Source organism: Eublepharis macularius, chromosome 8 (assembly GCF_028583425.1).
Source record: "Eublepharis macularius isolate TG4126 chromosome 8, MPM_Emac_v1.0, whole genome shotgun sequence".
Lineage (NCBI taxonomy): Eukaryota > Metazoa > Chordata > Lepidosauria > Squamata > Eublepharidae > Eublepharis > Eublepharis macularius.
The window spans coordinates 124,704,748-124,726,258 of NC_072797.1; the positions used below are offsets into that span (position 1 = coordinate 124,704,748).

Sequence of the window (21,511 nt, forward strand, 5' to 3'; positions counted from 1 at the left end):
TGATGTGATAGTTAGAGCTGAGACTTGCCCTTCTTTGTGGGCAGCCTTGTTGCTTTAGCTTCTGTGATGTGTATGACATGACACCATTTTCTTTGCCGCCCCTCCTCCTCTTCTGTGCCTCTGGCCAGGTGGATCTGAGGCGGGCTGTAGAGGAGGTGGTAAAGGAGACCCCAGAATACCGCTGCATGCAGTCCCAATTCTCCGTCCTTTATAATGAGAGCCTGCAACTGAAAGCGCAGCTGGATGAGGCCCGCACTCTACTCCACGGTACCCGAAGTACCCACCAGCACCAAGTGGAACTCATCGAGGTAACTGCTTCCTCTCTTTGTTCCTTCCTGACTTACTGTGATAACTGAGCGGATACTTGCTGTCGGCAAGGCATTAGATGCTGCACATAGCACACAGGTGATCACAGTCAACCCCAGAAGGGATGAAAGCTACTAAAGACACACAGAAGGAGGACGAAGGAAGGATTGGTAACGTAGTAGCAAGACACGGGCTGGGAAAGGCTTCTTCCTAAATCTTGGAGAGCCACTGTCCATCAGAATAGACAGTACTGTGCTATGTGGAGGTGAGTTTAAAGAAGCTTCTTGTGTAAGTCTGGCAAAATGTTCATCTGACTGGCAGTTAGTGTAGAATTTATATCCAGTGCTACCAACCTTACGCTTAACATCCAGGCTCATTATAGAGACAGAATGATCCAGGGCTTTTGAAAAGAAAGGTTTGGATCGGTGGGCATAGTCCATGTGCAGAATGTGTACCACTGCAACATACTTGTGCATCTTTCTTGTTGTGTGCATCATTACCCTTCCTGTAACGTTGACAGCTTCTCATAACAGGAAAGAGATCTCCATGTTCTAGAACAATCTCTTTCATCTTGGAAACACTAGCGAATACTCTGAGGGGTGAAACAGTGGTGCCTGAGGGAGGAGAAGTATGTATTCTTGGTCAGAAGTTGGGGTTCTAGAAGGACCTGGACTAGTTTCTTTATTTTTCACATTGTCACCAGTCACTTTTAACATCACCTAGCATAATTCAGCTTTTGCATGCTTCAAATTTTGGAATGGCAGAAACATTCTTCTGGAATGGAACTTCCCCCTTGCCCCAGTAATGTACATTTTGTGTTTGTTTTTTTTTTTTTAAAAAAAACTCTGACAAGATCAGAACAATTGAATGGTTTGGCTGTTATTTGTACCACTTTGGTTTGTTGAAGACGTTGTTGCTTGTGTGGCTCAGCTTCTCGGAGGCTTTGAGCAGCTGCGAGGAACAAAGACTGTCTTTGCTACCAGTGCCGTACCTTGAAAACATAATGGCAGCTGCCCATCCCAGTGCAGAAAGAAAAGTCTTTTCAGAGATTATTCCGGAGACGGAGGCTGAAAAAGTAGAAAACGTTTCTCATGAGTGACTGCTATTTAGACTTTGGAGTGAATCGCCCTCTCTGTTACGTTGTGGTGCCTCAGCTCATCATCTCCCCATAAAAACGAGAATCATCTATATCAGAGCTGTTCCCCTTGTTTTTTCCCTCCAGCGGGATGAAGTCAGCCTGCACAAGAAATTGCGCACTGAGGTCATTCAGCTGGAGGATACTCTGGCCCAGGTCCGCAAGGAGTATGAGATGTTGCGAATTGAGTTTGAGCAGACACTGGCAGCCAATGAACAAGCAGGTATGTTATTCATTTACTTAGCTTACCTTGTGCTCCAGAGTAGTCCCTGAGATGGTTTAACCAATATTCGTTGAAGTGTAATAAATATTTCCACGACGAGTCTCATCGTATGAGGCTGTTTAGCGGATATGCAGTTTACTTACACTGATAAGCTGTTGAGTGCTGAACAACTTTTAGCAATCTTGATCATCCTTTTCACATTAATGTGTCTTGTAAAAACTGGTCAATCTTCTAAGCTTTCCCTGAACACTGGGGATTCTGTTTCATTTCAGCAATACTCCTATTTGAGAACTGTATTCTTGTTAAACTAGCAACAGAACCCAACAGGCTTTAGCAGTGGGGTGTTGGAAGGGCCACACCAGCGCAGTCCTCCCAAGGCCCCGCAGCTGTCGGAAATGCAGAAAGGCTGCATGGGGAGGGAGGCCTCCCGCACTGCTCCTCCCCACCAGCTCACTGGACCTGCAGCTCCCGAGGAGGCAGTGAGAAGGCTGCCTGGGGGGGGGCTTCCCCCACACTGTGCCTCCCTGCCAGCTCCACAGGCAGGACTCGGAGGAGCAGAGCTTGCAGGGAAGCTGCATGGGAAGAGCTCCCCTGTGCATCGCCTCCCCGCACGCTCTACGGCCCCTCAGATGCCTGCCCTGCCGACTCACATTTTATCCTGGCGAAGGTGCATCGCACAACCCTCAGTGCACCTGTGCCAGGGTAAAAAGTGAGTCGTCGGCAACACAGTTTGCCTTTTATGTCTTAGGATGCTTGTGGTACACTCTCTTTGTCTCTCTCAAGTCTGGCCATGCTTTGCCCACTCTGCTTCTCGAATGGACCACGATGATCAGATGGTTTAAAATGTTTCCCGTGGTTACAGATGGCTGCTGTAGAGCTTTGAGTGTTTTTTTTTTGAAGAAAAGGCTTCTAGCCTGCATGGTCATGGAGAAATCCAGAAATGGTGTGTGTAGTTTTGAGTTTAGAAATCATAGAAGGTGTGAGAGGAGCTTACAGCAGCCAGAAATGGGTTCTTTTTTGGTGTCCCTTCATTCTGTATCCCTCTGGAGACAATGTAGTATTCTGCCCCACAATAAACTCTGCAAGAAAACACAATGCAGGACTTGGCTTGTGTGGATCCAGCAAGGCAATTCTTACACCAGAACTGTGGAGATTTCTATATAACTCCTATGCTTTCTTACGTGTAGGTCCCATCAATCGAGAGATGCGCCACCTCATCAGTAGTCTCCAGAATCACAACCACCAGCTGAAAGGAGAGGTGTTGAGGTACAAGCGGAAGCTGAGGGAGGCTCAGTCGGACTTGAGCAAGGTGAGGGAGATGGCGGAGTGGGGAACTGTGCTTGGTTAGGTCCAAAAGTCTTTATCTGCTTTGAGGCACTGTCTGCTTCGAAGCGTGGAAAATGGGCCTCTGTGGACATGCAGAGTTCTTTTTTCCTGAATGGTTGTATTCCCCGTCAGTGTACGTGCATCCCAGCACCGAGGCCCCAGGTAAGCAAAGCAGAGTCGCACACACCAGTAATGGCCAGTGCTAAAACTATTTACATTTATTTACAAGACGTACAGTCCAAAGAGCCATCCAGTACTTTGTTCAATTCAACAAAGTGCTTCGTCAGACAGTCTGTTATTAGGCAGACAGAAACAGTACAGAACATGTACACGTATATACATTTCAGCCCTGACAAGTGTCCAATCAGCAGTCAGATGCTGAGTCATCTAGCTCCTCCTACATTGCATCATTCTCAGGGGAGGAACCAGACGAAACCGGCTCAGTCAGGTACATACAGCTGTCAAGAAGCTGTCAGAGATGATGGCCATCCACTAATTCCCTGCAGTCTTCTAGCAGTGTAATGCTGACATTCCCAAGTACCCTCCACAACTGAACTAATGGTCCCAAACCCATAAAAAGCCGTACACTTGTTCAGAGGTTTACTAGGGCTGTTGAAGATGCATGTCAGTTCTCCTATAAAAGAACTTCAGAATAATCTTGAGAGTGACATGGGAGATGGGAATGTGAAAATACTGAGGGGCACAAGCTCATTGGGCTGCAGAGGGAGGGGGAATGACCTGGCCTGCAAAGTCAATGGATGGTAAGTACTCCCTGTGAGAAAGCATTGCTTATGTCTTAGCGCGCATATCTTCCCCACCGTTCTTCCAGACCCGTTCCCGTAGCGGCAGTGCCCTCTTGCACTCTCAGTCCAGCACTGAGGATACCAAGGAGGAGCCACCCGAGATCAAACAGGAGCCTGACGACGTCCCTGCTCCCTCCACGTCCTCCAAGGCTCCCCGTGAGGATGTCCCCGAAACCAAGGCAAAACGAGATGAGGAGGAGCGGGAGCGGGAGAGGCGGGAAAAGGAACGGGAGAAAGAGAAGGAGAAAGAAAAGGAGAGGGAGCGGGAGAAGGAGAAGGAAAAAGAAAGGGAGCGGGAGAAGCAGAAGCAGAAGGAATCCGAGAAGGAGCGGGAATCCGGCAAAGAGAAGGACAAAGGGAAGCATGACGACGGGAGGAAAAAGGAAGCGGAACTGGTCAAACAGCTCAAGACCGATCTCAAGTAAGGCGGGTCCTTCCGTTTTCATTCCTTAATGGTGAGCTGAAATGGCATTCATTGGGGCAAGGGGCACTTCCTCTTGTGCTGAAGGGGCGGGCCATTTCAGAACTGATTGCTTCTCTGGTAAGCCACCAGAGTGCTGCTTGTTACCCCCACATTTGAAAATGTTGTTAACCTTTCTCCTCCGGCTCAAAATGGCTTGCAGATAATCATAACGCAAAGCCCTGTTATGGCAGTTGCTGGAAAAATGTACTCAGCTTTTTGGAAGGGGGTGCAGAGGCTTCGTGGCAGTTGCAGGGATGACTGTGTGTGTTTTTGGATGGCCTTTCTATGTGGTAGGTGACAATAGTGAAACACGGGATTAGGAGTTACTACATGGCCTGCATAGCCCATTCTCGTTCTTGTTCATTCACTTTACGCTATGTCTGAAGTTATCACGGAGTCATCTTGGATTATTTCTTCACTGACTTTGGAAAATGTGTAAGTCAATAGAGCCAAGTGGGAGCTCCCCCCCCCCCTTCCAGTTCAGGGATTAGGAACAAGCGGAAAGGAATCTACCAGTATTTGTCAAGGTAAGATGCAGTTCTGCAGCCCAAGCTCTGCTCACGACCTGAGTTCGATCCTGGCGGAAGCCGGGTTCAGGTAGCCGGCTCAAGGTTGACTCAGCCTTCCATCCTTCCAAAGTCAGTAAAATGAGTACCCAGTTTCCTGGGGGTAAAGTGTAGATGACTGGGGAAGGCAATGGCAAACCACCCCATAACAAAAAGTCTGCCAAGAAAATGTCATGATGCAACATCCCCCCATGGGTCAGTAATGACTCGGTGCTTGCACAGGGGACTATCTTTACCTTTTTTACCTCTGGCAGACCAATCCCCTCATTTCTTGGATGAAAAATGGATTTTGTAGACTTCGTCTGGGACACTCAGGACCACATTGGAAGCCCAAACCTACTTACCTGTCTGTTCCTGTTTGACAGTACCAAATGTGTTTGGATGGAAGCTTCCCTATGTTTCCCTGAGCAACTCTTGGTAGAATCCCAAGTTAAAATGGCTCTTGTAGTCCTGACATGGGAGGAGTTGGGGCAGGAGCTGGGTGTGCTTCTTGATTTGAAGTGGATGGCTTTGCCCTCTTGTGAATCTGTTGTGCGTCTGTTTACCTTTCAATTCATTTAGGAAGGCTCAAGAAAGCCAGAAGGAGATGAAGTTATTGTTAGATATGTATCGGTCTGCCCCCAAAGAGCAAAGAGACAAAGTTCAACTCATGGCTGCGGAGAAGAAGGCCAAAGCTGAGGTAATCCGGACTGCCATTGTCCTGTCTGTCTTGTCCAATAGAATGTAGATCTGAAGTGGCTTCTCTTGAATCTGCAAAGACTGCTGTTTTACCTTGTGAAACAGAGAGAGTTCTTCCTAGAGCGGCACCCCCTCTAATGTTGTATCGTGGATCGAGGCAAATCACGCGTGATTCCTTGAAAACATTCATTTTTTTCTCTAGAAAAATTTCCTCGAGATTTTGAATGAAGTTTAGTACATTCGAGTTCTAATGTACTCTCTTTAGAGTTTAATACATTCGAGTAATGTACTCTCTTTAGAGTTTAGTACATTAGAGTTCTAATGTACTCTCTTTTAAAAGAGAGAGAGAGAGAAAAAATCTTTTCTAGATTTAATGTTTCATTTCCCTTTCCTCTTACATCCCACTTCTGCTTGCAGTTGGAAGAGCTGAGACAAAGATTGAAGGAACTGGAGGACAAGGAGAAGAAAGAAAGCAAAAAGATGGCTGACGAGGATGCCCTCCGGAAGATACGGGCAGTGGAGGAACAGATTGAATACTTGCAGAAAAAACTGGCTATGGCTAAGCAGGTTAAGAGTGCTCTCTTGTTAAGAAGGGCCTGGTTTCTTGCAATAAATAAAGGGCGATGGAACGATGTGGTGTTGTTGTTTCCTGTCCCTGGTTTTTACCACCAGCCACATCAAGTGATGTTTTTGCTCTTTTCCTGGCCGTTGGGTATCGTTGGTGAACTGGTTGGCTAGGAGATTCGTGCATCGTCTGCACTGTTTGTGTATTCCATTCTAAACCTGGCTCCCGGAATGTAGGTCAAAAAATCTGCACAATAAGTTCAGGGAAGAACTGGGGGGGAGGAATTTGTGAATTTCCTGCATTGTGCAGGGGGTTGGACTAGATGACCCTAGAGGTCCCTTCCAACCCTATGATTCTATGATTCCCCCCCGGTTCTCCCAGGTTTGCAGAAAAATATTAAGCCTAACAGAAATGGAGGTAGGGGTGGAAAATAGAAAATAAACATAAAATAGTTTGTGTTGATATCTTGTGAGACTATCTTGGCCATCCTGAAACGGCTGCCAGAATCTTACCTTGTGAGATTTCTGTGGTTGTCAGAGGATGGAGAAGAGTGGGCAAGCATGAAGAGCAGAGCCAGTGCAGAAAGAAAGTGGAGCCAATGCCTGGGAAATGGGTACTGGGAGGAGGGAGGAATTCTCATCCCCTACAAGTCTTGTGGGCCCTCTTTGTATGTGTATATGTATTCATATACATACATATACTACCAGCAACAGAATCCATGGATGCACCAGATCAGAATGGGGTATAGAATGGGAAATCAATTTAGTAAATCATACTAAGAAGGGCATTGCAGGAGAAACCGTAGATTCCCCCTAATCTGATGTAGAGAAAAACACCACCTCCTTCCCATAAACAACGATCACTTCCCCGGTGTGAAAAATCAAACTGATCAAAACATCTTTCATACCTGCCAATATGACCTTTTCTTCAACAGGTCCCATCCTCTTTGGTCGTTCTTCTAGTTACATTGATTAAATTTGTCTTTTATAAGCAGGCATCGTAAAACAAAGTGCTCTGTGTAACCATAGAAGGGCAAGGTTGGAATCATGGCTTGACTTCCTGACCCTTTTACAGGAAGAAGAGGCGCTGCTCTCTGAAATGGACGTGACAGGCCAAGCCTTTGAGGACATGCAGGAGCAGAACATTCGCCTGATGCAGCAGCTGCGGGAGAAGGACGATGCCAACTTCAAACTCATGTCAGAACGCATCAAATCCAACCAGATCCATAAGCTTCTAAAGGAAGAGAAAGAGGAGCTGGCGGACCAGGTTCTGACCCTAAAGACACAGGTAATTAGTTGGATTATGTGAGCCGGAGGAGCAGAAGACAAGCCAAAATGTGGGTTAAGACGGTGGCTCTTACAACATGTGAGAAACATATTTTGCTATATCATACTTGGGGTTATGCGTATACCATATTTTCCGTGGAATCGCAGAAAAACCATGCAGTGTGAAAGTGAGTGCAGAGTTCAGCTTTCTCAAAATACCAAGTTTTCTGGATCTTATGAAGATAATTCTAGATGGGTAGTCACATTAGCCTGTATCAGCAGAATAAAACAGGAGTCCAGTGGCATCTCATAGACTAACAATATATTTATTCCAGCTTAAGTTTTCGTGAGTTACCTTTCTGTTGTGTATACACAGTGACCTGATGGATATGCAACTCATGCATCTGATGAAGTAAGCTGTGACTCATGAAAGCTTATGACCCTGGACCTCCCCCCCCCCCTCGATCTTATGGTATGGAAGACCAGCTGGAGAGTACATGGGCACAATTTGTTGACGTCTCATAGAATCATAGGGTTGGAAGGGACCTCCAGGTTCATCTAGTCCAACCCCCTGCACAATGCAGGAAATTCACAACTGCCTCCCCTCCCCACACCCCCAGTGACCTCTGCTCCATGCCCAGAAGATGACAAAACACCGTCAGGATCCCTAGCCAAACTGGCCTGGGGAAAATTGCTACCTGACCCCAAGGTGGCGATCAGCCTTACCCTGGGCATATAAGAAGGGGCCACGAGAACTAAGCACTCAAGTAACCCTTCCTGCCTTCCCTCTCATGATCTGCCCAGGTTCACAGAATCAGTATTTCTGTCACGGGTATCTAGCCTCTGCTTAAAAATCTCCGAAGAAGAAGAGCCCGCCACCTCCTGAGGAAGCCTGTTCCACTGAGGGACTGCTCTAATTCTTAGGAAGTTCTTTCTGATGTTTAGCCCAAAACACTTTTGATTTAATTTCAACCCGTTGGTTCTGGTCCAACCTTCTGGGACAGTGGAAAACAACTCTGCACCATCCTCTATATGGCAGCCCTTCAAGTACCTGGCCTCTCAGTCATCTCCTCTCCAGGCTAAACATTCCGAGCACCTTCAACCTTTCCTCATAGGACTTGGTCTCCAGACCCCTCACCATCGTTGTTGCCCATCTCTGGACACGTTCCAGCTTCTCTATACCCTTCTGAAATTGTGGTGCCCAGAACTGAACACAATACTCTAGGTGAGGTCTAACCAGAGCAGAGTAGAGCGATACCATCAGTTCGCGTGACCTGGATACCATACTTCTGTTGATGAAGCCCCAAATCACATTTGCCTTTTTAACCACCACATCACACTGCTGACTCGTGTTCAGTGTATTGTCTACTAGACCCGTAGATCCTTTTATCAGGCCTGCTTCTCACTGATGTGGCTGTCCTGTATCTGTCTGGGCGTCAAACTGCAGGTGGGAACACGCATGGTTGAATGCTGGTCCATCAGGAAAAAAATCCAGACACACAGCAGACTACAGTGTAAGAGAGAAGGTTAGAGCACTTCCCATTGACATCTAAGGAGACTGGTGTGCTTTCGGTGATGCAGGTCTACCTCTGGAGTGTCCATTTGGTGATCAGTTCCATAGGACTCCCTAGCACTTTGCAGCACCTGTCTGCGGGTGGAACACTCCTCCACCTTCTCTCCGATGGGAGTAAAAGCCCAAAGGAATCTTTCCGATCAGTTTGGAAGTTAGGAAAAGGTGTTGCGACTGTTTCTCTGATATTGATGGAATGGAGAAATGGGCTTGGGCAAGGGGAGGGAAGAGAAGCGGCAAATGATGCTCAGCAGCCTGCTGTGGCCCAGCGGCTTGGAGAGAATCGGTAACTGGGAAATCCCTGGTTCAGATAGGGCAGGGGTTATAGTTCGGCGGCAGAGCATATCCTTGCCATACAGAACATCCCAGATTCAAAGCCCACCATCTCCGATCAAATTTATCTTTGGTAGCTGTGCTAGGAAATGTCCTTGGAAAGCTGCCGCTGGACTCGTTATGGACCAGTCCAATTGCCCTGTCTCATTAGAAGGCAGCGTCTTAAGTTCGAATCTCATCTTTTAAGATGAACTCACTTTTGACATCTTGAGCAAATTGCACTTTTTCAGCCTCCTGTCTATAGAAATATAGAGCTACCTTACATAGCAGTTCTAAGGAATATTGATAGTGCCTTGTGGCAGGCTTCTGAGTGGCACATGTCAATTGGAGAATTACCTCTTTTTGCTGGGGATTCCTATGGAACATTGTCTTCAACATATGCTTGGCTGCCCTGTCCGTATTTCCTATTTGTGTGCCTGCCATGCTGCCAGAATACAGAATTTGTTTCCGAGTTTCAGCTTTTGGTATTTTTTCATGCAAGTTTCTAGTCCTTCAGGTATGAAAGTTGTATGTTGGCCATTTCAGAAGCCAGAAATGTTGTAATAAATAGGGGTAGAGCTTAACTGTCCTAGATATTTCCTTGCTCCTCCCTCTGCCTAGCAAAACCCAACTAAATAATCTATGCTGTTTATTCACTTTATTGATAGTGCATCTTTTTCACTGAAACTCAAGGCAGATTACATAGCGTAAGATAATGCAATTAAATAGTGTGATAAATCTAATAAGTAATACAACAGGAGTGTTCAACATTGTATTTTAATGGTGTGTGTTTTAATATTGTGATTTTAAGAGTAAGCCACTTTGAAAAGGCAGCATAGAAATATTCTAAATAATATAAAAATAAATAAATAGGATTATAATATTAGAAACAATGCAAAAAAGTATCAGGTATGATATGTCAAACAAAGCGGAACATGGATCAAGGCGAGTAGCCGTGTGAGTCTGTCTATAGCAATAGAAAAGAGCCTTGTAAAAGCCTATGGCCACATACAGTAAATTTGTCTACTACTAATAGAAAAGAGCAAGAGTCCAGTAGCACCTAGAAGACTAACAACATTTGTGGAAGGGTATGAGCTTTTGTGCATCATAGCTCCCTTTTTTCAGATACCTGTGAGCTGTGACTTACGAAAGTGCATACCCTACTGCAAATTTTGTTAGCCTTATAGGTGCTGCTGGACCCTTGCTCTTTTCTAAAGCAGAACATGGAATATCTGGTCAAACTGCAGACTAAAATTAAGCAAGCAAGGGGTTTAGACAAGACGTATCATTCTTGGGGCAGATTTTTTAAAAAGTTTGAGCGCAGTCAGCCCTAAATGTTTAATGCTTCTTTTCTTCTATGTTTACCTTTTGAAGGTGGATGCCCAGTTGCAGGTGGTGCGGAAGCTAGAGGAGAAAGAGCACCTGCTCCAGAGCAATATCGGGACAGGAGAGAAGGAGCTGGGCCTGCGAACCCAGGCACTAGAGATGAATAAGCGGAAGGTAACGGCCTCTGTACCCCACACCGAGTCTGTCTTCACGCGAAAGGTGGTTGTGTGAGGCCCTTGAAAGGCAGTGGGTGGGTGGATGATGATTCTGTTTGATTTCTTTGTTGGGAGAACATCGCAAAATCTCAAATTGCGCTATAATTAGGACACAAAAACAGATTACAGACCCTTTGGAGTTTTAAAAAAAGAACAAAAGCAGCGGCCACAGAGCAATTTGAGCAATTTGACAAAGATGAAAAAGGGCAGTGGATGAAAGGAACAACCAAGAGCTGACGAAATAAAGAAGGGCCAGCCGGATGAAAATAATGAGGTTTTCGGGAGAGAGAAATAATGAGAATCTCAGGGAAGGAGAATCGCCAAGGGGTTGAAGGTTGGGAGAAGAAGAGAAGTTAATGATAATGTTGTGAAAGTATTCTCCCCTTCCAGAGACGGCATGAGCACAACAGTGTGGGTGGTGCGAGTGTATCAGGAACAGCTGTCCTTGCAAGGTGTCTAAATTGCTCGGGCAGAGATGCAAACCTTGCTGAGTCTATTTAGCCCAGCCGTCTGATTTCGAAAGTGGCCTGTCGGGATCTTTCAGCCACTCTCAAGCTGAGCATGGAGGAGATGGCCAGGGGGCCTGCTGAGAAAGGAGGAAGCTGACAGAAACCGCAGCTTGTGAGGATCCCAATCCTTTGTGAACTGTATTTTCGAGCCTTGGGATGTGGTATTAGGTGGGGCTTGGAAGTTGTTTAATTTTGGATTAGTTTGTGTGCATGTGGCGCAGAGTGGTAAGTTGCAGTACTGCAGTCCAAGTTCTGCTCACAACCTGAGTTCGATCCCAGCGGAAGCTGGGTTCAGGTAGCCGGCTCAAGGTTGACTCAGCCTTCCATCCTTCCAAGGTCAGTAAAATGAGTACTCAGTTTCCTGGGGGTAAAGTGTAGATGACTGTGGAAGGCAATGGCAAGCCACCCCGTAAGAAGTCTGCCAAGAAAACGTCGTGATACGACATCCCCCATGGGTCAGTAATGACTCGGTGCTTGCACAGGGGACTGTCTTTACCTTTACCTTTGTGTGAGCTGGTTCTTTTCTCATAACACCCCTTTCTGGTTTCAAAAATAATTCAGGTCAGAGAATTCAGAGTGACGCACATGGCTTGAGATCAGAATACAAATTTTGTACATGGCAGGAAAACCTTGTGGACGGCTTTGATGGCCATCCTGTGGTGTTCGTTTCTTCCTGACATGTGGCCATCAGTTATACTGACAGAACATCTGTTTGTCCTGTCTAATTTCTAATTTCTTCTCGTTTAAAAAAAATTCTGAGTAAAGGTGAGGGAATCCCCCCCCCCCCAAAAACCCAACAAACAAACCCTTACTCTTTCTCTGAGATTTTAGAATAAAATTTCCAGCATCTTAACACCTTTGTAGCGTGCCCTTGCTTGGACCGCTGAAATCGCCCACTTCTTAAAGGATATTCTGGAGCAAGGAAAGGTGCAGAATGGGTAACCAGTGTGATCAAGCAGGCGGGCCGCCTTCCCCATGAGGAAAGGCAAAAGAGTGTGGGCCTTTTTAATTCAGAAAAACGGGGAGCAGGGATATGATAGACATATAGAAATCGGTGATGAGAGCTTTTTCTCCCGTAACACTCACTGTGAAATCCTAAGCAGAGTTACTCCAGTCTAAGCCCATTCAAATCAGGGGGGCTTAGACTGGAGTAACTCTGCTTAGGAGTTCATTGTTAGGTATACACGGAACTTCATGATTCAGGACAGCCCACCACCCCAGCCTCATTGTGCATGGATACATAGAATTCACTGCCTCGATATGCGTCATTTTCCCCTCTCTTAAAAAAAGGTGTAGAGGATAAGTCTGCCCCTGGCTATTAGCCATAGCTATACACTCTGTATACCAGCTGCTGGTGGGTGGGGAGCGTGGTATGGGAGGGGCTATCGCCTTCATGTTCGCTTGTGAGCTTCCAGGTGGCATCTGGCCCAGCTCCTTTGGGAAAGCAGAATTCTCGGCTCGACGGACCTTGGGTTCTCCTCCAGCAGGGCTCTCCTTAGTTGCATCTCTATGAAGGGAGCCAGGGTAGTGTAGTGTTTAGAGTGGACTAGGCTTTGGAAGATCCAGGTTCAGATCCCCATTCTGCTTTCCAGACTGTCTGCTTAACCTGTCTCTTAAGGAAAAATGAGGAACGGAGAACCATATATGACCCTGAGCTCTTTGGAGTGAGGGTGGGATAGAAGTGTACTAAACAGATAGATAGATGTCCCAAGTCAGCTTGGAAGCTCAACCACCGAGAAACAGAGAATTGAACAAAAGCCCTGCCCGTTTCCTTTAAGAAGCATGGTGATGAGGCGTCAGATGTTGTTCCTTTGGACCCATCTCAACAATATCTGCAGCCAAATAAACGTCCTCGTCATCATCTTTATTATTGTGTGATGTTATCACAGTCCACCAGATGTTTGGGCTGGGATTTTTTTGGTCCTTCACTGACTTGGATTTTATCCAAGAATCTAAGACTCAGTGAGGTATTGTCTTAGTATGTGCCATGTTCCAAGAAATGCAGCTGTTCTGCAACTCTCCAGTTGTTATCCAGTCTATGCCGATATTGCCTGGGTTTTTTTCTGTTGTGTTTCTCCTAGAGATGCTGAACTTCAAATCTTAGGGCCAAGCTACAAGTGACAAATGGCACTTGAACGGCAAGTGAATTGAGTGGAGTGCAAGTGAACAGGGAGAAATACACTTGCCGTTCAAGTGTCATTCGTCACTTGTAGCTTCGCCCTTAGATCTTGTTATTTTGTGATTCTTTTGTTCCTTTTTTTTCTATTCGTCTGTCACCTGGGATTATCACATTGATCAGTTTGACCTTGTTACTTTCAACCACAGTAACAACTGGAGTATTACAACTGGTCCAAAATGCAGCAGCGCGTGTCATCACGAGAGTGCCTTCTAATGCACACATAACACCGGTACTGCGCCAGCTGCACTGGTTACCAGTGGAATACCAGATTAGATTCAAGGTCTTGGTATTAACCTACAAAACCCTATGTGGACTGGGACCGGCATATCTGCGGGACCGCCTCTCCCAATATGAGCCCTGGAGGATGCTTCAATCCAGTGACAAACAGCTGCTACTGGCCCCTGGCCCCAGGGATGCCCGCCTAGCGTCAACCAGGGCCAGGGCCTTTTCGGTCCCGGCTCCAACCTGGTGGAACGCTCTGTCTAAAGAGACCAGGGCCCGGCCGGATTTGCTATCCTGCCGGGCCTGCAAGATGGAGCTGTTCTGCCAGGCGTATGGTTGATGCTGGCTGGGCCTCCCCACCGGCCGACTAGAGGAAAACATGCCCCCCTACCCATCCAGCCTTGTTAAATACTTTTGGAGATGGTTGGGTGGTGGTTTTTGGAGAAGTCTGCTGCTGTATGTTTTTAAAATATTTATATGGTTTTATTGGTTTTAAAGCTATTTGTATTTTAAATTATTCCGGTTGTAATCCGCCCTGAGCCTGCTGATGCGGGGAGGGTGGAATATAAATTAAATTAAATAAATATGATGTTCTAACTTCTTACCTGTTTGGATTTTGAAATCCCACAAGATCTTCACTTCCTCATTTTCGTCAACTTTCCTAGGTTTATGTTCCCATCAATATTTCACAAATGGTAGCTTGTGCTTTATTATGGCAATTCTAACAGCTAGTGTGTGTAATGTTACTGCATCTTCTAATGAGATGGCCAACTGTTTCATCTGCTTCATTACAGAATCTACACTTGCTGTCATTTGTGGTCTTTCCCATTTTCCCTTCCATACAGTTTGCTCTTAATGCCTGTTCTTGAGCAGCTAATGCAAGTCCTTCTGCCTCTTATTTCAGTATACCTTGCGTTAGCCATTTCCGGTTTTCACTCTTGTTGACTTTACTCTCAGTATTCCTCATGTATTGACCATGCAGTGGTTTATTTTGCCGTGCCTCTATGCAGATTTTCAACATTTCTATCCTTAACTTTAATTATCCCTTCTCTTTTAACATCAGCCAGCATCTTCTCTGTCTTGCTCTTGATGTATTCATTCAGCACCCTTTTTTCTTCTTCTCCTGTTTGTTTTACTTTTACAACCTTTGGCCATCATTGCTTCTTGACAAATCAAAGCCAATCTACGTTGCTCCGAGGATGTAGGATGTGATAGGCTGTTGTGATTTTCCTCGTTTTGCGATCTCGTGCATCCAGTTCAGCTTGTGTCCAGTCCACAATTCCAGCACAGAATTGAATCCTTCAGACTTTTGTTGAACTTTGGATCAAGGCGATGCTTCCATTTTGGTGTCTTCTTTCTCAATATGTTCATTTGTCAGTGTTATTCCCAAACTCTCCTGACCACAGCTGAACTGTATTGCGAATGGCTTGTTTGCTGTGGGGTGGGAGTTGGTATTGCAGCAATTGTGGAGTTGACTGTGTTGATTTCCTTCCATTTATTTTTTGGGACAAGCTTCAAGCTTGGCCAACTCCTTCAGTCCTCCGTGCTAGCCATTGTTTCGTGGATTCTCCTTCCTAAATCTTCTTGCTTCTCTGTTGAAACTGGATGTTCTTCCACCATATTGTGAATATTGACCTCAGTATTTCAGTTCCCACTATTTCACTTGCAACTTCTTCCATTTCTTCACTTCCTTCATTTATGTTCTTGATCTTCTAGCCCAGTTGTTTTTCTTTGTATTTCTTCAAATTCAATGTCTGAGAAAGTCCATTTTCTCATTATAGAGCATTTTGGGTTAGATGATTGCTGCTCTGTTACATCAGAGTCAGGGGGTCTTTCTTTCCACAAATAACACTGCATTTTGTGGTGGTGTGGGGATTTTGTGATCCTGGGAGGCAAACGATAATGCTGGTGATAGCAAGTTTACTAGCAGAGTCACCCAAGCCATATGGTCTCTTGCTGAGGAGCCAGACTAAAAGCATCCCAAACCCATTCAGCATGGCGAAAGGTTCAAAAAGGAGATCCGTACTGGATCGGTTGTCGCCCGGGTGAACAAGGACCACGACAGAAGTTGGAGCTCCTGGACATCAGGGAGTAAATGGGCTACAGGGCTCTGTGACCTCTGCTAGGCCACCAGGCCAGGCTAATGGAAGGACGACCATAGAGAAAGGAATGGACGTTCTGAAATAAAGCAACGATGGGTTGTTACTACTGAGCAAATCCATCAGCTCGAGGGCACCAAAACCAAATGTTTGCCATCTGGAAAGAAAGGTTCCCTGACTCTGATGTAACACAGTAGCAATCAGCTGCTATTGTTGTTGTTGTTGCTGTTATTGTTGTTGTTGTTGTTGCTACTACTGGTACTACTACTTTTGCAGGCCATGGACGCTGCTCAGCTTGCCGACGACCTTCGGGCACAGCTGGAGCTGGCCCAGAAAAAGCTGCACGACTTCCAGGATGAGATTGTGGAGAACAGCGTGACCAAGGAGAAGGACATGTTCAACTTCAAGCGAGCTCAGGTACCTGGCCCTTGACTAGCAGTCCGCCTCGGCCTCCCATTGCATAATCTTGAGCAGAGCAGGGCTGCTTTACACCTTCTGCTGAACCTTTGTCCATCTGCTCTGTGGACTCCGTGGCTCACCTTCAGCCGACTTCCCTCGTCATTTTTCTTACCGGAAGATAAAGGCTAAAGATGCCATTGTTAAGAGTTGCTTTTCTGGATCAGATCGGTGATCCGCCTTAGCTCAGCACATCACTTACGAAAGGGGCAAGCGTGCTGCTTCTAGGAAGGTCACAAATGGGGCACCAAAACAATAGCCATCCCCTGTACCCAGTATTCAGTGCTGAAAGCTGTGCTTCTGCCGGAAGCTCTGTGTACCTAATGACCATTAATAGACTGATCCTCCATGATTTTGTCTTGTCTGTTTTAAAAGCGGCTGCGCTTCTGATCTGACAGCGTACAAGCACAGTTAGTAGTTTCATGTTTTCAGGAGTAACTGTTCTTCAGCAGGTAGAAAGCCAAAATAAATGAGCCACTACCCCTTTGTTGCTTATAAAGCTTTGCGGGAGTCAACCTGTTCACGTCAGGCAACCTGGAGTTCTTTTCTGCACCTCGCAGTGGAGCATCTCTCCGGAGAGGAGGTGCACCTGTTTGCTTAATATTTTCCTTGCAGGAAGATATTTCCAGACTACGGAGGAAGCTGGAGACCACAAAAAAACCTGACATGGTACCCAACTGTGACGAGATCCTTATGGAGGAGATCAAAGATTACAAGGTAGGCAACTTGAACCAGCAATCCTTCTTGGATGGTAGATTAGCCGTGCTTGGGGTTGTACTGGGCTACAGTTTCCACTAGATTCTGTTGAAATGAGCCAGCAAGCAGCAGTCTTTCTCTAAGATATTTAAGCAGCGATAACAATACTCCATTTTAACCCCACAACAGTCACTCTAGGCAAGGTTAAAGTGTGCGACTGGTCTGAGGTTACCCATTAAGCTTCCATGGCAGAGTTTGGATTCGAATCTGGGTCTCCCAGATCCTAATCCAGCACTGTAACCACTACCCCATGTTGCAGAATAGTAGTGAGTCCAGTAGCACCTTTAAGACTAACCTACTTATTTGTAGCACAAGCTTTCGAGAACCATTAATAGACGTTTGCATCTGACGAAGAGAGCTGTGGTTCTCGAAAGCTTATGCTACAAATAAGTTGGTTAGTCTTAAAAGTGCTACTGGACTCTTTACTATTTTGCAACTACAGACTAACACGCCTGACTCCTCTGGATCTACCCCATGTTGATTCTTCATATAGGACAACAATAAGCTATAATCCTTATATGATAACAATCCTGAGAATACTCTCTTAACTCCCTTGCGCAAACAATCCCCAAATAATTCTGTTTTGCGGCAAGGGATGTTGAGTGAGAACTTGTGCTCATTAGCTGTCAGGGTCTACCTAGGATGGCCAGCCCCCAGTAGGAGCAGGGGATCCCCCACTCCCAGCCTCTGCCCTCCGCCACCGCTCACCGGGCCGGTGGTGGGGAAAAGGCCCAGGGAACACGCCCGGGAGGTGAAAAATATCCCAGTCCAGCCTGCAGCAAGCACTCTCGCACCAGCTGTGATGACATTACTTCCTCAAGTGACATCATCGCTCCTGATGGTGGGCATGCTCCCCTGCTTCACAGAGGCCCAAATTGACCCCTGTGAAACATGGGAGCCTGCCCTAACCCCCCCCCCCGCTCCCTTCTGCCAGGAGGGCAAGGAGACCTGGCAGCCCTAGGTCTGCCAGTCCCAGCAGGCGTGTCTTCCGTTTTTCAGGCTCGCCTGACCTGCCCCTGCTGTAACATGCGCAAGAAGGACGCCGTGCTCACTAAGTGCTTCCACGTCTTCTGCTTCGAGTGCGTGAAAACCCGCTATGATACCCGGCAGCGTAAATGTCCCAAGTGCAACGCTGCCTTTGGGGCCAACGACTTCCATCGTATCTACATTGGCTGAATCTCTGCTGGGTGGCGCCAGACAGACAACTTTGCTGCCAACTGCCCAGGACCCTCCTTAATTTGCAGGCTGGAAACTGCTGCTTTGTGTTGGCTATTTTCCCTTGTTTTTTTAAAAAAATGCAATTCTCCACTGGTTAGAGTGCAAAGTGGGATTATCTTCTGTTCTTTCTGCTGTTTCCTTTCTTGGGGACTGCCACCCCCCCGCCTCCATGCAATACTCCCTGGTTGCCTGGGGTTATTGGGAGATGATTGGCTGTTTACTTGGGCTCTAACTCAACAGCTAGTATGCATCAGCCTTGCACTAGAAAATGAGCTTGGGTCGTTTAATTAGAAAGCCTTTTGTCTCTCGTCTCTTCCAAATTTAATTTCCCATTTTGTCAGAAAAGGGAGAAAACTTCTTTTCTGGACAAGGTCATGTCCTTGCGTTGTGTCTTTCTGCGCTGGCAGGTGTGCGCGTGTGTTTGGAAGCCTTGGGGCAGTTTTCCAGCGTGCACAATTTCTTCCTGATGGAAATTGTTCAGTGTGGCTCTTGTTACCCGTTAAAGAGCTTGGAAGAAGGGACTCCACACACGAGAAGGATGAAGATCGGCACGGAGCCGCTCTGTGCTTAAAGTTGCCCCGGCACCGCCCTTCTGAAGGGGAGCAAGAACGGCCGGTGAAACTCTTTGTGGAGCGGCTGGCGAAGAAATGGCCATCTGTGTGGCGTGTGCACCTTGACATGGTGAATGAGGAAGAGCAGCTTGGCCTGATGGTCACCATTCACTTCCTTGTGTGGGTCCTATGCATGGCATGGTGTGGGAGTGAGCCAAGGAGACCATGTGTGGTCCTGTCTTGTGTAAACAGAAGCCTACATGCACTGACACCTATACAAATAGGACCTCTTTGCCCCATCTGATCTATTCTCTTTTTGTGGCAGACGGATCATATGTGTAGGGCTGCTCACATAGGTGTTCTCATTAAGTCTGTGTAGGCTCTGTGTAAAGCGAAGAGACTGCTCTCCCGCGCCCTGTTCTGTGTAGGATCTGCATGTGGGGCTGAGGCTGCGATCCAGATTCCCGAGACCAGCTTTCCTTCAAGAGACCCCTTTGGACTGTGGGACTGGCAAGTCCACCAGAGGCTGTTTTGGTCTCTCCTTACTCTTCTAGGAAGAAACAACACTCTTTTGTTCTTGTTCTGCTATGAGAGTGATTGATTGGAAGTGAATCTGTTACAATAAAATCCATGCCGTTCTAGAAACTCTTTGGGGACTCTATTTATATTGCTTGCAGTTAGTCCTGTTTCGTTTTTTTACATCTGAAGACTTAAAACTCACCCCTCAAAGTGATGAAACCTTCCTAAAGTATCTTGCGAAATTCAGATCAGCTCAGGAAGTTTGCCACAGAGAGGATTTAAAAGCTTCCTATTAGCCCTCATTGTCCAACAGCCAGCTGGTGCCTCCCTATTCAGATCCCCATCAGGGGCCGTCTGCTTTGCAAAAGGTGCGGGTGAAAGTAGGAGGCCAGTTATATCGAGGAGCTACAGGGACCATAAGAGGAGTGGAGAGAGAGAATCTCCCTAGTCCTAGAGCCTTCCATTGTTGCTCCTGGGAAGGACCCAACACCCGGCCTCTGCTGCGTATGGTGGCTGGGTGTCAACCAAGATGGTTATTTCCCCCCATGGCCTCAAGAGAGAAACAAAGGGGCAGTAGCAAGCAACCATGTTCTAGGGCAGAAGGAGGGATCGGGTGAAGGTCTCTCTTTGAACAGATGTTCTGTACACATTGTCTTGGGAACAAATTGTCTAAAGGTGGAGTGCAGAGGTTTTAAAGAAAAGGCACATCCACCGGACCGCAGAATTGTCTGGCAAACGGCAGTTTTAGACTTCTATCTGCTGTTTCCATCTCAGGTGTTTCCTCTACTAAGTCACAGTTCAGCTGAAGATTGCGGCTATTGCTCAGCACCTTGTCCTGTGACATTTGGCTGCTAAACTTCGCATCAGGAGGTAAGACACAGCTTTCTGGTGGGCGACGCAGTGGACGGCTCGTCCCTGCATGCCACGTCAACCTTTGCTCAGGCTGTCGATTCAATTTCAAGCTTTATTGCCCATCCCCGGACCTTTTCATAAGCTTTCTGGGCTTTTTTTTTTTTTTTTTGCACTGAAAAGCAAACGAGCCACTACCCCTTTCTGGCATTACTGGAACACGCTGGTTACATAAAGGTCTCAAAGCCCCTAAAGGAGCTGATGACTCCTTTCTTGACTCTGTTCATGTGGCTTAAGATAAAATTAGGCATCTGTTTCCAGCTGGGCAGTGTGTGCCAGTGCAGATGGACTGTTTAAATGCAAGACATGCTGTGCCAGGGAGAGATCCAGGGGAAAAATAGCTTTGTAAATAGAACAGTGTTAGATAGTAGCCGGTTGAATAGCTGTGCATTCAGATTGTTCTCAGTCCTGTCTAGATTGAAAACTCCTTGGGATGGGTCATTTCTGTTTTTTTAGGGAATATGTAACTATGGGACAGTGAAATGATAACCCCTACCCTGAATTAGTACCATAAGAGGAGGAGGAGGATGGTGGGGGAATTCATAGTACTGAGATTGAGTTTTGTGTTTTACGATGTAATCTAGTCTAAGTTACAGTACATAATGACAACATTCATATTGACTTAAGAATTCAGCGTCTGCTTAGCAGTGGAATCTTAAAACAGTAGAGATGGGCACAAAAGGAACTACGGAACAAAATGCCGTACGGAACGGCCGGTTCGTAGTCAAAGAACCATGCGTTCCGTGGGACCGCGTTTTTCCGAACCAAACAAACTTTTCTTACCGTTTCATTGCTGGTTTGGACACTTTCGGTGCCAAATACTCCCTCGCCCAGGCAACGGTGGCAGTCTTTAGCTTGCCCCCAATCTGAGGCCTCCAGGCTTGATTGGCAACTAGAGAGCTCCCACTCTGGCCTATCTAGCCAGGAAAAGGGGGGGGGGAGGGTTAGAATCTCCAAGGCAACTGAGGAGATGGGCCTTCAGCAGCCATGGTATCACCAATCTCTTCCTTCCAAAACCATGTTAGGCAGGTTTTTCTGCCAACCAGAGTACTCCTGTGTTGTTCAATCTCTTGGCTTTTTCCATAAATGGGGGAAGCCGTGTGATTCCTGGTTTCAGTTTCCAGTAATAAACAGTTACCACCCTTCTAAGCCCGTTGACTTCAGTGGACTTTTAAGTGTGCGGCTGCTTAAGATTAGACACGTTCATGGAGGAGAGGTTCATCACTGGCTAAAGGGAAGCTGCACATTCAGAGGCAGAAAACCTGAATACCAGTGCCAAGAGGCAAATCGGGCAAGGCCTTGACTGCTGTGCCATTTGTTGGCCCTGCAGGGCGTCTACT

The 21,511-nt window shown here is 46.6% G+C and overlaps 1 protein-coding gene across 1 annotated transcript in view; it reads left to right on the forward strand.

The window, feature by feature from the left end:
- The window catches only part of RNF20 (ring finger protein 20), a 38,571-nt gene extending 19,183 nt beyond the window's left edge, over positions 1-19,388 (forward strand). The window contains exons 11-21 of the mRNA XM_054986523.1: positions 129-308; positions 1,529-1,664; positions 2,852-2,973; positions 3,820-4,214; positions 5,384-5,501; positions 5,918-6,067; positions 7,140-7,352; positions 10,587-10,712; positions 16,039-16,179; positions 16,834-16,935; positions 17,974-19,388. Of these exons, the coding sequence (XP_054842498.1) occupies positions 129-308; positions 1,529-1,664; positions 2,852-2,973; positions 3,820-4,214; positions 5,384-5,501; positions 5,918-6,067; positions 7,140-7,352; positions 10,587-10,712; positions 16,039-16,179; positions 16,834-16,935; positions 17,974-18,150 (1,860 nt within the window). The 3' untranslated portion in view covers positions 18,151-19,388. The remainder of the gene's footprint in view (positions 1-128; positions 309-1,528; positions 1,665-2,851; positions 2,974-3,819; positions 4,215-5,383; positions 5,502-5,917; positions 6,068-7,139; positions 7,353-10,586; positions 10,713-16,038; positions 16,180-16,833; positions 16,936-17,973) is intronic.
- Positions 19,389-21,511: the final 2,123 nt, after the last annotated feature.